Genomic DNA, 15,840 nt, shown 5'->3' on the forward strand with positions numbered 1-15,840 from the left:
TTTAAAGAAGGGTAGAGCTTTTTAAAAATTGGGTCCCGGGTGGCCCCTTTCGTCCTTCCGGGTCACACATGAACGCATACCTTCGAAGAAAAACCGCTTGACCGTTTAAACATGGCTTTAAAAAAAAAAAAACTCGTAATACACGTTTTGGGGACCTTTTTTTTTTTCTTTTCCCTTCTTTCCCCTAAATGTTTTTAAGCAGTTTTTTTTTTTTTGGGTTTTGGGGTTAAAAAGGGGCTAATGACAGCAAAATGGATTTTTCACATATTCTTCACCCAGATTTGCAATCAATAAACTGAAATTTGTTCAAATTGTTAATTTATAAAAATTTTTCCCTTTTTTTTAAAAGATTTTGTTGGGTTTAAAATGCTACAAATTTTCGCGTTTCCCTGAATTTTAAATTTTTCGGAAAAATCATTTCATTTTTTTCTCCGCCCTCTCCTCGCCCCGAAAATGACCGTCCCTTTTCCTTTTTTGGGGGTTGCCCGGGCCTTTGGAAGAGAAAGGGGTTGTTTTCCTGTTTTTACCTGACCTAATTTCTCTTTGCTAGGCAGTGGCGACGTAGGAAGGGTCTGTGAAAACGTGGTTTTTTCCCGTATTTTTTGGGTTTTTTATTTTTTTTGACGCCTTGGGAAAATTTAAACCCTAGCATTTTACAATGCTTTTTGGGGCCCGTTTTTATCGGCGCTAGAAAGAGCATGTAAAACAATTTTATAGAAATATAATTTTTTTGAATATAAACGTAGGATCTTTCCCCCCCATCATAGGCACAGAATTTTCCCGTATTGCCCCCGGGGTTGCGTAAACGCCAAAAGATCCCGGGACTCCCTCGTTTTGAAAGTAGGTACAATAAACCGGAAAATTATTCGCTTTGGGGACCTTCTGAGTCGGGGTTACCCACGGTTATGTCCGTTAGTTTTAAAGTAGGGTAGGGTTTAAACTAGAATCATTTTTAGCCCTTTTTAATCACACCTTTCTCCCCCTCCTCCCAAATCGCCGGGATTTTTTGGGTACACCACAAGGGGTTTGGGGATTTGTATAATTTTAAAAACCTTAGGGAAATTTTTCGACGCCCATCCCCAATACGCAGAAGGGGCAGGTTATTTATATTTTCCCCGGGTCGAGTGCTTCAGTCCCCCATATGGCCTTTGGATATAGGATTCCCCCATTAAGGGGGGGGAAAAAAATTTTGATGCCTAGCTAGACATGTACCTCGGCAGTTCAGATTTCTGACCCTGAGAAGATTTGCTTGACAAAAAGTTGGCAAATATTTTTTTATGCCCCCCATTCATTCCCTGCGTACATTCTGTCCCCATATCATTAAAAAATTGAATTTTAAAGTGGGAGGGTTTAAATGATTTTTAAATAGGGTAGCCTTTCTATTTTTCTTCTTTTGTTATAGTGAAAAGGTTTAAAATTTTGTGTTTGGGGATTTAAATTTTCTGTGTGGTCACTCTCGCCTTCCCTCTCTTTCACGCTAGCTGTCACTCACACACGCATACATACACTAATTCACCTCCCTCATACACGCAGGAAGAAAGACACTGACCCTTTTCATTAATAGGGTTGGTTGCTGTCTTAGTGCCGGCGTAAAGATTTATGGTGTATATCTTTAGCCCGCAATTTTGTCTGTCGTGTCGAGTGGCTTGTACATGATGTACAAGTTACATCTATTACTTCTATGTGTGACGACTGTGGTTCAAGTAAATCCTCGCGGATTGCCGAGGTCGTTTCCCTTATTTACTCTCATATCTATCAGAGACGGTTGGTAGTTCAAGCCAGGTCCACGCGGATCGCTACTGACATCTCCCTCTTCTATTTTCTTCTTTATCTTTGTGAAATAAAAAAAATAAAAAAATAAAAAAGACGAAAATAATCTTAAAAACCAACATTAATAAATGCAAATTTTTATGAATAACCGGCTAGTGATAGTTAACACCCCCTCTTCTCTGTTGCCTTTCTTTTCCTCTTACTCTGGCCCTTACGTGTATGATCTGGTTCCCCGACTATACATTGCAGTTGGACCGACATGGCACCGAAGGAAGATCCGGTCACCTTGGGATGCCGTGGGAAGGACGTCATCGAAGATCACCATAGGCCTGTGGACCAGATGTTCATCACAGCAGGTGTTAAGCCGTCCATGATGTTGTGGACAGGCGATGCCTGCCGAGACGCCCCGAGTTGCCCCCCCCCCCCCAAGACGCTGCAGATCCATTCAACTCCAGGAGCTCGTAGCACAGGTATCAGCCGCCCCGAGATGCCGCCCCTGCCCCAATGCCCGTAGATCCGGATGAAGATTACGAGGACGTGTGGACGCGAGAAGGACCTGGACGAGATCTGTGAGGACGTGTGGACAAGGACGCCGCCGAGTTAGGCCTGGGCCAGGACTACGAGGAGGTCAAGACGAATCCAAAGTCAAGGAGGACCTGTGCGACACTTTCGAAGACGTGTGGACATCGAGGACGGACAGATTACACCAAGAACCAGGAGGATGAGGACGTCAGGGACGAGCAGCCACGAATATGCACCAGGACAACGCATGCGAGAACAAGATGACCAGCCAGGTTAGGTCACCCTTGAGGCAAATCTAAGACGCCTCGTGGGCGAGGCGTGAGTGGGTGGCCGAGCAATGTACAGTGGAGCAATCAGTGTAGCAGATGGAGCTGGTGACCTCACCTTGCTCCCCCCATGCTTCCTCCAGCTGCTACTATTGCTCCTCCAGCTGCAACGGTCACTACTTATACCAAGGGTGACCTAGGCCTCAGAGAGTTCGTCACCAGCGACCAACGCGGTAAGGTCAGCTCCGTCCTCTCCCTCCGGGCAGCTGGCTGCGACCCTAATACCGCCTTACCCATAACTAGACATGTCTCGTGTGTTTTTATACTGCGTATGAAAACTCTCAGAAATAAAGAGTGAATGCCGTTAACAAGTATAACTACCCTCTGTTCACCATTGTACTAAGGATGATAGCCTTTTACAGAGACAGAGAGAGAGAGAGAGACAAAGAGAGAGAGAGAGAGATACAAAAAAAGAGAGAAAAGGGAGAGAGACAGAGAGAGAGAGGGGACAAAAGAGAGACAGAGAGAGACAGAGAGAGAGAGAGAGAGAGACAGACAGAGAGAGAGGGACAGACAGAGAGAGAGAGACAGACAGAGAGACAGAGAGACAGAAGAAAAGAGAGAGAGACAGACAGAGAGACAGACAGAGAGACAGAACAGAGACAGTGAGACAAAGAGAGAGGGGAAGAGAGAGAGAGGAGACGAGAGGGAGGAGGGGGAGAGAGAGGGAAGAGAGAGAGAGAGAGAAGAGAAACAAAGAGAGTGAAAGAAAAAGAGTGAGAGGAGAGGAGAAAAAAGAGAGAGAAAAAAAGGGGACAAAGAAGAGAAAGAGACAAAGAGAGAAAAGAGAAAAAACGAGGACAAAAGAGAGACAGAGAGAGAGAGACAGAAAAGGGGGGAAGAGAGAGAGAGAGAGAAGACAGAGAGAGAGAGAGGGGAGGGGAGAGGAGAGGAGAAGGGAGGGAGAGAGAGAGAAGAGAAAGAGCCCCAAAGAGAGGAGAAAAAGAGGAGACAAAGAGAGAGAAAAAGAGAGAGACAAAGAGAGGAGAGAGAGAGAGAGGCGGAGAGGAGGAGAGAGAGAGAGGCGAAAAAGGAAAAGGAAGAGGAAAGAGAGGAGAGAGAGGGAGAGAGAGAGAGAGAGAGAGACGGGGAGAGACAAAGAGAGAGAGAAAGAGATAGAGAGAGAGACAGAGAGACAAGAGAGAGAGAAGAGAGAGAGAGAGGGGAAAGGAAGGAGACAGAGAAAGAGAAAGAGGAAAGAAAGAGAAAAAAGGGGGGGGGAAAGGGGAAAGAAAAAAGAGAAAGAGAGAGAGAGTAAAAGAGAAACAGAACCCAATATAAGGCGGCGGGGATAGTGATATTTCTGGGTTTCCTCTTATTGTTAAGAGTTCAACACAGTAAAGGAAAACACAAGATGATGTCTAATGTAAAGCAGTGCATGCGGTCAGGTCAGCTTGCCCGGAGGGGGAGGGCTAGGTCGATTTTACCACACCGGGCGCTAAGCACAAACTCCTCTAGGCCTAGGTCCTCCATGTATAAGTAGTGACCGTCCCAGCTGCCGAATGACGAAAACAGCGGGGTGGGGGGACCCAGGTGAGGTCCCCGGCCCCTTTGCACACATACATTGTGGCCCACCTATCACCCCTTTGCTCTCGAGCGTCTTAGTTTTGCCTAAGGGGTGCCCCAAATTTGGGTGGTTGTTTGTTTCTGGTAGTCCTGGGCATCTTCGTGGTGTCGTCCTGTTTTCCTCCTTTTGGCCCTCGGTAATTGTCTGTCCTTGACATCCATAAGTCCTCAAAAGTCTAGACTCGGCGGGTCTCGTCCAACTTTCCTCACAGATCTCCCCAGGCCTTCACAAGCAGATGCCCCCAGGTGTCCCCCACCCACAGCTCTGGGGGGGAATGGTCCTTGTTGGTGATTTCCCTGGTCCTTCCGGGATCTACAGGCCGAGACGGCAGGCACACCCACCATAATCATGGAGGTTTAACACCTGCTCTGAAAAAAAATCCTGTCCGCGGGGTAGGGCCTCTTCTGGGAATCCTTCCACAGCATCAAAGGTGACCGGTTCTGCAGCAGGCCCTCTTCGGTGCCGTGTCGGTTATATTTCCAACGCAGATATGTGGGGAACCAGATTAAAAGTAAGGGCCAGATAGCAAGGGGAAAAAAGAAAGGCAACAGAGAAGGGGGGTGTTAAGACCATACCCGGTTTTTTTTTATTTAATTTTGCAGTTTTTAATTTTCTTTTTTTAAATTTTATTTATTTTTTTTTTTTAGTTTTGTTTTCAAAAGTTTAAAGAAAAAATAGGAGGAAATTAGCAAGTAGTAATAAAATTATTTCAAACCACAATGAACCCAAACTTATGGGGACAGAATGTACGCTAAAAGGAAGGGTGAGTGAAAATAATATTTGCAAGTTTTTTACAAGCAAATCTTTTTGGGTCAAAAAATTGAAATGGCGAGGGTAGTCTACTGATGTTAGGGCTTCATCAAGGGGGCACCTATACCAAAATGCCCCTACATTGGCGAACGAGCGGAAAACTATAAATAACTTGCTGTTTTCTGCGATTGGATGGCGCTGTGTATTCCCTACGGTAACAAATTTTCATGAATCCAGGAACGCTTGAGATATTTCCAAAAAAGGGGGGTGACCCCAGAAGTGGACCCCGCGTCACTGTTGGCCTTCCACATTCACTAAGTTTTAAAGGGTCTCAGTGGTTCTTAGCCCGTCAATAAAAGGTTTAAAATAATGGGGGGGGGGAAGTTAAAAATCAAAACATATATCGATTTCCTTTAAATTTTGGATAATTTTTTATGATTTTAAAACCTTTTCTTAAATTTTTGAAAATTGACCCCAAAGGGGGGCGACCCCCCCCTCAAAAACTTTCATACCACATATGTTTCTTGGACACCCTCGTCCCACAGTTTTTGCATGTTTTTAATAAAAAAAAAAAAAAAAATTAAACATCAATTAGATCCAAAGTGATTATCACAAGCTTTTTTCGAAATTTGGCTCAGTTTTCTCAAAGAAAATCCCCCCCCCCAAAAAAAAAAAAAAAATTTGATTTTCAAAAATTTGCCAAAAAGAACAGGACCGAAATTCAAAAAAAGCCAGCGATAATCGTGCGCATTTTTAAAGCTTTAAATTGATACCCCAAAAAATTTGGATCGAATAAAAAATGAGCAGGGCGGTCGGGCCTTTTTTTTTTTTTTTTTTTTTTGAAAAATCCCGTTGAAAAATTTTTGAAATTTCGTTAATTTCGTAGTATCCTTTAAAAAAATTTTATGAAGATACTAGAGAAAAACTTAAAAATTTCTCTAAAATAATGTAAAAAGTGGAAAAAAAGTTAATGGGGCTCGGTGTGACAAAAAGACATGGGTACCCCCTAAAAAATTTAGGGAAAAAAAGGTTGGGTTTCCTAACGCCATAGACGTTGTAGGTGGTTTACACCATTGTTTTGGTTTTCAGATTACAGGGTTTCATATAAAAATGCTTTTTGGGATGTACATGTACCCCTGGTAATGGTAAGTGGTAAATACGGTACACATGTTTATGGGCCGTGTAAATATGAGTGTATGTGTATCAGACATGGTATGTGTGTCTAAAGTGTATTTTTAAAAAATACATGTTAATATGTACTTTACGTGCACATTTTTCTAAGAAGTTTACGTGTAACACAGAAATTTATATGATTTGGGTGTGTGTTTTAATGTCTACACTGTTTAAATATTTGTGAAAAAGGTATGATTGTAGTGTAATGTATATACTTTGTTGCTACATGTACGTGTATGCAAATTACGCATGTCCGTTGCATTCGCATATGTTTTTGTAGGCCATTTTATATATATATATATAAATATAATATATAAAAAATTTAAATTTTATATATGGAAAAAAATATATATATATATATATATAGATAATATAATAATATATTATATATATAATATTATGATATATAATATAAATATATATATATTATATATATAATATATAATATATTTTATATATATATTTTATATATATTTTTTGTAGTTTTTCGTTTATTTTTTAGTAGTAGTAAAAATGTGTTATTGTTATTTTTGTTTTTTAACTTATTTGGTGAAAAACATGCAATGAAAATATGATGGAAAAAGTTTATCCCATCGGGACTACATGTCAAATAGGCCCACAATCCGAGTTTTCACAGAAGCAGCCGTTACACCCTTGACAAAGACGGACCATTCCGTTTTTTACGGGAATAGATACCCAGTTTTCAATTAACCCAAACTGAACTTGCATATCTGATTACACGTCGATATGCAATATATTCACCGCATTTTTGGAAAAAAAAATCAGATTGCTTTTCATTTTCCTTCATTCATTTTCATTTTCCTTCATTTATTTTATCATAAACCAACAACATTGGGAGGAATCCTTTAAAATGCGACACTCTTAGCCTCCTCCGTTCAGTTTCAGTAGCTAGTGTCAATATACAATATCTCATTCTTGCGCCCTTACGGCATATGTGCATAAGGGTGAAAGTGGCCCGATCGGCGATTGGGAGGTGTGGGGTTACGCCCTTGTTTGACTGCCTAATTTTTCGCTGCCGGACCTAATAATCGAATTCGACCTCTGCAGCCCGAACCACCGCCCCCCATACCACTCGGGACAGTCCAATTAAACCCTAGTCCTACATAAATTAACGGACGTAACCACAGGTCACACCGACTCAAAGGTGCCGATTGAATGAATAACTTTGTTTTACCTGTACCTACTTTTCAAACATCGGAGCGCAGATCTATTAGGCGTTTGCACAACCCCGGGGTTATATCGGGCATATCTGTGCACTATATGAGGGAAGATCCTACCTTATATTCAAAATAATAAATTTATATGAAAATGCGTAACAAGCTCCGTTCTAGCGCCGATAAACGTGTCACCAATGAGGCATGGAATCGGTGCTACAGTTAATCCCCTAGGTTTGACCGGAAAGAGAAAAGTAAGGTCAGGTCAAGACGGGAAACAAACGGTCATCTATTGATCTTTTCCTTATCCCAAGTGACCACAAGCGAAAGAAAAGGCGTGGTCAGGTCAGGTCAAGGGGGGGAACGAGATAAAATAAAATGATATTCGTGATAAAATAAAATCATGTACACATTAAATTCGTTGCAGATGAAACAGAAATCTCTAAAAATGAGAAAAATTAATTATTATCTGAACGATATTCATGTTTGTTTGACCACCATACCACGATCACACAGTAATCGTTATCTGAGGTAAGGAGAATAGTGTGAGAACGTGCCATATGCTGTCACTTAGCATTTTTACCCAACAAAACCAATGGCTTAACACATTTATGGAAGAAGGAAGGGAAAAGAAATAGAGAGGAAGGGCCCAAACATGTACTCACCTGGTCTTGTCTAGACATGTCTTTGGGAACAGTCGAGCGTTTTTTTTCTTCGAAGGTGGTGTTCGCGTTGCGAGCCCAAAGGACGCAACGGCTCCGCTGCTACCAGATTATAAAAAAGACAAACATTAATGGTAGTCATGTACATCGGACTCACACAAAACCCCCAAAAAAAACCCCGTTTAAAAAAAAAGGGGGGAACACACGCTACGACCTGGTAAAGGGTAAATGCGTCGTGCGGTGTTGCGATGACCCACGCATAGTGACCGCTGAGCCCAACCTTGCTACGTCGAGCTCTGGCCACAAACTCTCGGGTCACGTGTTAGGTTGACCCGCCCAGAGGGGAAGGCTAGGCCAACCTTACCACATCCGGCGCTAAGCACGAACTCTTCAGGCCACTTACCAGACCATCCCAGCTACCGGAAGTGACTGAAACAGCTGGAGCAAGGATGGGGGGAGCGAGGTGAGGTCACCGGTCCTGTCTGCTACATCGTACAGAGAGAGACAGACAGTGAGACAGACAGACAGACAGACAGACAGACAGCAACAGACGACAGAAGAGAAGAGAGGAGGAGAGAAAAGAGAGAAGAGAGAGAGAGAGGAGAGAGAGAGGAGGAGGAGGAGAGAGACGAGGAAGGCAGAGAGAGACACACACAGAGAGAGAGAGGACACACAGAGAAGAGAGACACAAGAGAGAGACACAGAGAGGAGAGAGAACAGAGAGGAGGGGGAAAAGAGAGAGAAAAGAGAAGAAAAGAAAGAGAGAGAGAGAGAGACAGAGAGAGAGAGAGAGACAGAGAACAAAAGAGAGAGAGACAGACAGAGAGAGAGACAGGCAGAGAGAGAGACAGGCAGAGAGAGAGACAGAGAGACAGAGAGAGAGAGAGAGAGACAAGAGACAAGAGACAAGAGACAAGAGACAGAGAGAGAGAGAGAGAATGGTAGAATTTCAGCAAAAACATCCAAAGATGTCATCCCACTACTCACCAGCAAAGATGGGTCTATGGCCACCAGCAGCAAGGAGAAAGCAGAGACTCTTACTCTACATTTTGCAGAAAAAAATTAACATCATGGGTCTCAACAGGCCTCCTCCCATTCTATTTCAATTAACCAACAAGAACTTTCTGTTTTTAAATCCAAATACAAAAAGTTTTGAAATTTTTAGCAAAACTTCAAATACACAAAGCCCGGCCCACAGCTGCTTAAGCTACTTTTCCTCTAACACTTGCACAAAGGGTCTCTTGAGGACAAGCTGGATTTCTCTTTGAAAATCTGCAAGGATTGTATTAGTCCACAAAAAAAAAATTCAAATCAAAACCAAATAATTATCAACCAATTTCTCTTTAGCCACTCACCACAAAAGTTTTTGAAGAGCTACTTGTACAGAAGTTGTGTGAGCACCTCAAAAACAATTGATTGCTGTCTTTACCTTATTATAGCTACATAAAGGGAAAATCAGCATCAGACCTTTGACTGCTCCTAGGTTGTGGATACGGCACATAGGTCACAGCACTAGTGCATAACTAGTGCATTTGGTATCATCTGGCATAAAAGACTTTTAAAAAAATCAAGAGCCTAGGAATAGTGGGAATCTTTTTAACCATCCTAAAAGACTACCTCAGAGATAGAAGCCTTACTGTGCTTGTGGGAGGTGAAGATTTCAAATGTTCAACAAGGCAGCCTCTTTAGACCCATTAATGTGGAATATCTTTTTAGATGAGCTACTCCAACAAATTCCAAAAGCAGTGGCATATGCAGATGACCTTATCATTCATCTGAGCTTCTCCAAAGACAATGCCAACACAAGCAGTACAAGACTGAAGAGGATAATAGATGTTATATCAAACTGGTTTCCTTATTGGTAGATAAAATTTGCTGCTGAAAACAGCTAGTCCCTTATTGTATTAAAAAGAAGGGCCCAAATCATTAAAAACAAGGTTCTCTTTCTGTAAGAACACCTTTTAACTCATAATTGACGGGTAGCATTCATAGAGGCTGGGGCCTCGCTGCCGGGGGCTTATATCGTCGCCCGAGCATGCGCGACCACTGGTATTTTGCCAAATACCAGCATCCATGCGTTCTTGGGTAATACTACGAAAGATGTTGTGACTTTCAATTTCATTATTTTACAGTCTTATGCCAAACTTCCTGATAAACGAGTCGGGAAAGGGTATTTTTGTTGTTATATAGGGACTCCATAGTTGATCATTATTCGGTCTATAGTCCGAATAAAATAAGCAGTGTGTGGCATCATGGAGTTTGAAATTGTGGGTTTTTTGTGCATTTTTTTTGTTTGTTGCATGGTAAAAATGAGAAAGTGTTAAAACCGACTTAATCACACTTTCACTGGTAAAAAAATCATCTTTTGCCATGATTGTAACAAAAAAAAACTCATGGCATGTCCATGCATACTCTATGGCAAGTGCGTACGTGCCCCCAGCAGATGGTCCCGCCATGCCATGGCATGTGCGTACAAGCCACCCGTCAGCAATGGGTTAAGAGAGCAAGACTCCATCAATATACATGTAGTTAGTCGACTTGAAAATGAACTTTGGCCAATATATCAATAGCCTTGCTTACAAAGCCATGAATAAGGAGTAATACAGCTTTATAAGTCACAAGTAGGTTCAGCACTAGAATATTCAAATGCACCTCAGTCTGCTGGACAAAATTCAAGACAGGGCAGTCACATTCATCTCTAAAATATCATATACATTTTGATGTTCTTCAACATCAAAGAGCAGGATTTATATTACTATACAAAGCTCATGACTTAACCCTTTCCCGACGGGTAGTATTCACAGTGGCCCGGGCCCCGCTGCCAGGGGCTTATATTGTCACTCTAGCATGCGCGACCACTCATGCCAAATACCAGCATCCCTTGCCGTTTCTTCGTAATACTACGAGGATATGTTGTATTTTCAGTTATCATTATTTTCTAAAGTCTCTATTTGCCATATTTCCAGATAAATCAAGACTGAAGGATATTTTTGTTGTTATATAGACTCCATAGTTGATCATTATTTGCTCTATAGTCTGAATAAAATAAGCAGTGTGTGACATCACGGAGTTGAAATCGTAGTTTTATATATATATATATATATATATATATATATATATATATATATATATATAATATATATATATATATATATAGTAAAAATGACAAAGTGTTAAAAATGACTAAATCACATTTTCAGTTGCAGAAAAATATTTTGCCGTGATTGTAAAAAAAAAAAAAAACTCATGGCTTGTCCATACATACACCATGGCATGTACGTACATGCCCCTGAAAGATAGTCTTGCCATGCCATGGCATGTACGTACATGACACCCATCGACAAAGGGTTAAACATCCCTCATCTGGAGCCTCTAAAACAGCAATCACAATGAAGCAAACACAGCAAAACCCAGCTGCCTAGACCCTCCCACAGCAGGAATCCTAAATTGCCAGAGACATTTCATTAGTAGATAGGTAGGTCTCTGGAATAATATATTCAACAACCATGATATTCCATTTTTATGTACTATTCACTTTCAAATTTTTTATACACATTATTCTATCTTAGGAGTTCAATATGAAAGCTTAACATGTTTCAGTATAGATGTTGTAGTGACACTTCTTTACCTGATTAATAAAGCAAAACAATACAGAAATTCCCTGGAATTAAAATATAACAAGTAAATAAATAAAAAAGAAACGGAAAGAGACTTACTGAATCTGGTGACGCTACATCAGTTTTGGGTGGTTCCTTGGTGGGATCATTTTTCTTTTTTGCTGGCATCACTTCGCTGACAGCACTGGCTTGACTATCTTTACCAACCTTTGCTCTTTTCTGTGACTTTTTACTCTCATTCACAACCTCCTGGTCAGAGGTTTGAGGATTCTGGCAAAAAAAGGTCCACTTCTAAAGCATTCTATATTGTGTTGTCACTAACTTCTTACAGGTTAAGTGCTTCACATTTATATGCATTCAAGCCAAAGACTTTCAAATAGACATTTATCCATGCATACTTACACTGAAAGATATAAACTAGTTACCTTATGTGGCAAAACACTCTTAGCAGTTGTTTTCTCTTTTATGGGAGATTTTTCCTTCCTGACTGATGTTTTGCTATCACTTCTGGCTTTCTTCTCTGGGCTGACAAAATCTTTTGCAGACCTTCCAATGGAGTTTTTGCGTTTCACACTTGTGACCTTCTTTTTCTCCTTACCTCCCATCTTTCCTACTGGAGGCATTCCAAATCACTTAAAAGTACCTATGCACAAAAAATGGAAGAAAATCCTTAGAGCAACATGAACAAATATGGTAAATGTACTTTTTATATGACAATGCATAGATTCCATTGGCTTTCCTTTTTTGAAGGGATCCCCGAAAATACACATTTTTTATCATGATCACAGTAGTCCCCCTATGACATAAATTCTAAAAGGCTAACCTTCTGCATCACCAATTAGATCCAACCTTTTCAAGGAGACACAATAATAGATCAAGAAGTCCCTCACATCAGTATATTTCATAACTACTTAACTGACATATGCTACATACTCAACTAAAAAAACATTCTAAAAAAAAGGAACATGCATTATCTATCAACTCTTACTGTCAAAGAGTTTATAGGTAGAAAAGGCCATGAAGAAAGAGGTGTACTGATAGTGAGGGTCCAAAACATATTTTTAACAGAAGCACTGGGGATGCATGTGCCATAATTACAATGTTTTCACAAACAGTAATACACAAACTAATTTATATATCGCAGAAATTAGTTATGCACTTACGCTGCAGTACTTATACCACACTGCGTGACTCAGAAAAAAAAGGGTGGGGTAATGCATTCAAATGCATATTAAAGGTACACTATGCGAGTACACTTAGTTTTTTCACTCTTAAGCAGTTAATGACATCATCTAGAATGAGAATATATAAATTTGGTTAATCTTTACGGTATGGAATCCTGAGGATAGAGTAAATTGCAGATGATATTCTTGTAGAGGATAGAAAGTTGCAATTAACCAGTACTAGAAATAATCTACGAACACAAATGGTAACAACACAAATAAAGGAAAAGGATAATTTAAAGCACTGATTGCAGCCTGAGCCAACTCGTTGCTCCCGAACTTATTTATCTTGCCCTCATATCGAGGTAAAGACAATGTTTGCCTTAGGGTATTGAGGGTGATGAGTCCCCCATCAACCCTCCCCTTCAGGACTGTCTAGTTGCAGCAATTAACATTGTTAAATAAAATTTGTGACATTTGTTACAACCTATTTTCTTTATTTCTCATGTTATAATTTCCCCTTTAAAAGACTTATTCCATGTATCTGTGCTGTAGTTTTTCCTTTTCTTTTAAAACAGCATCATTAGATTTCCCTTTCACTTAAAATATAGTGCATATTGATCTCCTATACTTTAACCCAAATTACAATGTTATTTATTGTTATTGTTAGAACTAGTAATAAGAAGCTGTATACTACCTAGAGAGAAAATATTGAGTCTGCTCTTTATACAGCATAAAAATGATAAATATAGAACTTGGAAAATTATGCATAACAGTATTGTATAGAGGAGGTAAGGAGTCTGGATACTGCACATGAATGTTTATGTAGTCCAGGCCCACAAGCCATTCACCCAACACTCAACACTTATGTAAGATTAACACCTGGATTTTGACACCCGGATCCAACAGATTAATGCTGTGAGGCTCATAGGCTGTTGTGTTGTTTATGCTGTATACCATATAAGTAATAAAATCACATAGCTTAAACATTTATTTTACATGATTAAAACTTCAATTCATTTTATACATTTTGCCTCCCCCACAGCTGGCCCCCCCCCCCTTGCCTATAGGATGGGGAGGAGGGTGGGGATGCTGTCTCCATAATAAAAAGACAAATTTCTTACTTTCATTTCCAGAGAAAGTTGTGGGAAAATATCTATTTTGCACAGAACTAAGTTTCTTAGCTAAATGCAAAACTTTTCCTCAGTATAATAAACAAAATTATTAAAGGAAAGAACAGATAGTAGTGCATGGTTTACCAACAAACAAAAAAATTGTAAAAAATAATAATAATAATAATCTTAAATAGTAGTCATATTTTTTACCAATATTCCGATGGTTGAAGAAAATACATCTCCATTTCTGAGTATTTTCAATGAAAACCATGCATTCATAATCATTTCTGAATTGACCAGTTCATGACAGAGACCAGCTAATAATGTTTAGAAATACATGACTGAATTTCGAGTTTTGGGTGAATGAACAGGTGAGGGTACTTTTTAATTTCACACAACCATCCAATTTGCATTTAATATTCCCTGTTTCAATTATTCATATTGTAATGTGTGTGATTTAAGGAAAGTATGAATAGCTATTTACAAAGTGATCTAACAATTGTGTATGAAAATAAAACCTTCCTAACTTGTGGCTTTGCCCCAGACCTCTACTTTATCAGTGGCTCTGCCCCTGGCCCCACAATCACCTTGGACTTATTCTCTGCACAGCACTTGTTGCAAACTATTTTTTTCATTTCTAATATTATTTGCTTTAGCAGATTATTACATGTATTAGTGATTGTAGTCAATAGAATTCCTCGAAATGCTACCAAAGTCTTACATGCTACCAAACTTTTTAAGGAAATGCCATAAAAGAGAAAAAGTCTTATTTTCATTATAATTGTTTTACACAGCCATACTTTACAGAACTTTAAAATTAAATTGTAAAAACATGATAAGGAAGTATAATAACATAAAAGAAACTATATTTGCATTAACTGTCAACTGAAAACTTTAATAAGCAAATATTGACAAAGAAGAACTTTGTCTTGGTTCTTCCATTTCATATAGGTTTTATTACACAACTCCACCACTACATCCAACTATATATTGTCCCTTTTAGTCAGTCATTTCTTGGGGTTCTGCCTCCTACATCCCATTACAAGGAGCCTGCATCCCTCAGCCATTAGCCTCAAAGCAAAATTTCTACCACATCAGACAGGTATTATAAAGCCAGAATAAGGCCAAGAGATGCATTTTATAAATGATGTAACAACCCGTGGTCTATTATATTGGAATTATTAATCTATCAAGCTAAGATACCATATGAAACCGTAAAATATTCCCTTGCTGGGGAAATTTAGTAACTGTGATCAAATTTACTACCTTGTTCATTATAAGTTGCAAATGTTCACGTAAGGGTTTCAATGCATAGCTCTGAGGAGATTTATCTAGTGATAGAAAGGTTTTATAGTCTGGTGGTGGAAAATGCAACTAATCCAAATTTCATGTTCTAAACCATTTCTTTTCTAAAGAAATTAACTTTTCATAATTTCCTTCTTGACCGTAGGCTTCCTTACACCTACTGGAAAATAGTAATCACTCGAAAACAGATGCTACTTTCCTCTTGATTAGATTCGTGTGGACCTTACCTTTGCTCACGCGTTGTGGTGGTAAACATGCGAGCGACGAAGGCGACGGAATCCGGGACGCATCCAGAAAGGGGACGTTTTGGGAAATTTATTAAATTAAGCATTCGCAACTTCAAAAAATACATATACCCATGTATTTATATATATGTAATACATATCGTTATTATTATTATTATTATCCTTACATTCCCCAAGACGCCACTAAACAGTATTGTTACTGTTATTGTTGTTTTGTTTTTTGTGTTGTTTTTGTTGTTGTTGTTGTTTTTGTTGTTGTTTTTGTTGTTGTTGTTGTTGTTGTTGTTGTTGTTGTTGTTGTTGTTGTCTTCGTTGTTGTCGTTGTTAGTAATAATGTTATTATCATTATTATCATTACATTTATCATTACTATTATGTGGTATTATTTTTATTATCATTTGTCATTAGTAGTAGTAGTAGTAGTAGAAAGAAAGAGTAGATCATAATCAT

At 39.4% G+C, this 15,840-nt stretch overlaps 1 protein-coding gene across 1 annotated transcript in view; it reads right to left on the reverse strand.

Annotated features, from left to right (window-relative positions):
• The window catches only part of LOC119578421, a 24,078-nt gene extending 8,650 nt beyond the window's left edge, over positions 1-15,428 (reverse strand). The window contains exons 1-10 of the mRNA XM_037926009.1: positions 15,373-15,428; positions 11,988-12,206; positions 11,593-11,832; positions 10,526-10,606; positions 9,671-9,762; positions 9,413-9,424; positions 9,157-9,217; positions 8,933-8,987; positions 8,310-8,383; positions 7,949-8,047 (exon numbers count right to left, since the gene is read on the reverse strand). Coding sequence (XP_037781937.1) covers positions 7,949-8,047; positions 8,310-8,383; positions 8,933-8,987; positions 9,157-9,217; positions 9,413-9,424; positions 9,671-9,762; positions 10,526-10,606; positions 11,593-11,832; positions 11,988-12,185 — 912 coding nt within the window. The 5' untranslated portion in view covers positions 12,186-12,206; positions 15,373-15,428. The remainder of the gene's footprint in view (positions 1-7,948; positions 8,048-8,309; positions 8,384-8,932; positions 8,988-9,156; positions 9,218-9,412; positions 9,425-9,670; positions 9,763-10,525; positions 10,607-11,592; positions 11,833-11,987; positions 12,207-15,372) is intronic.
• Positions 15,429-15,840: the final 412 nt, after the last annotated feature.

Source organism: Penaeus monodon, chromosome 2, assembly GCF_015228065.2.
Source record: "Penaeus monodon isolate SGIC_2016 chromosome 2, NSTDA_Pmon_1, whole genome shotgun sequence".
Classification (NCBI taxonomy): Eukaryota; Metazoa; Arthropoda; class Malacostraca; order Decapoda; family Penaeidae; genus Penaeus; species Penaeus monodon.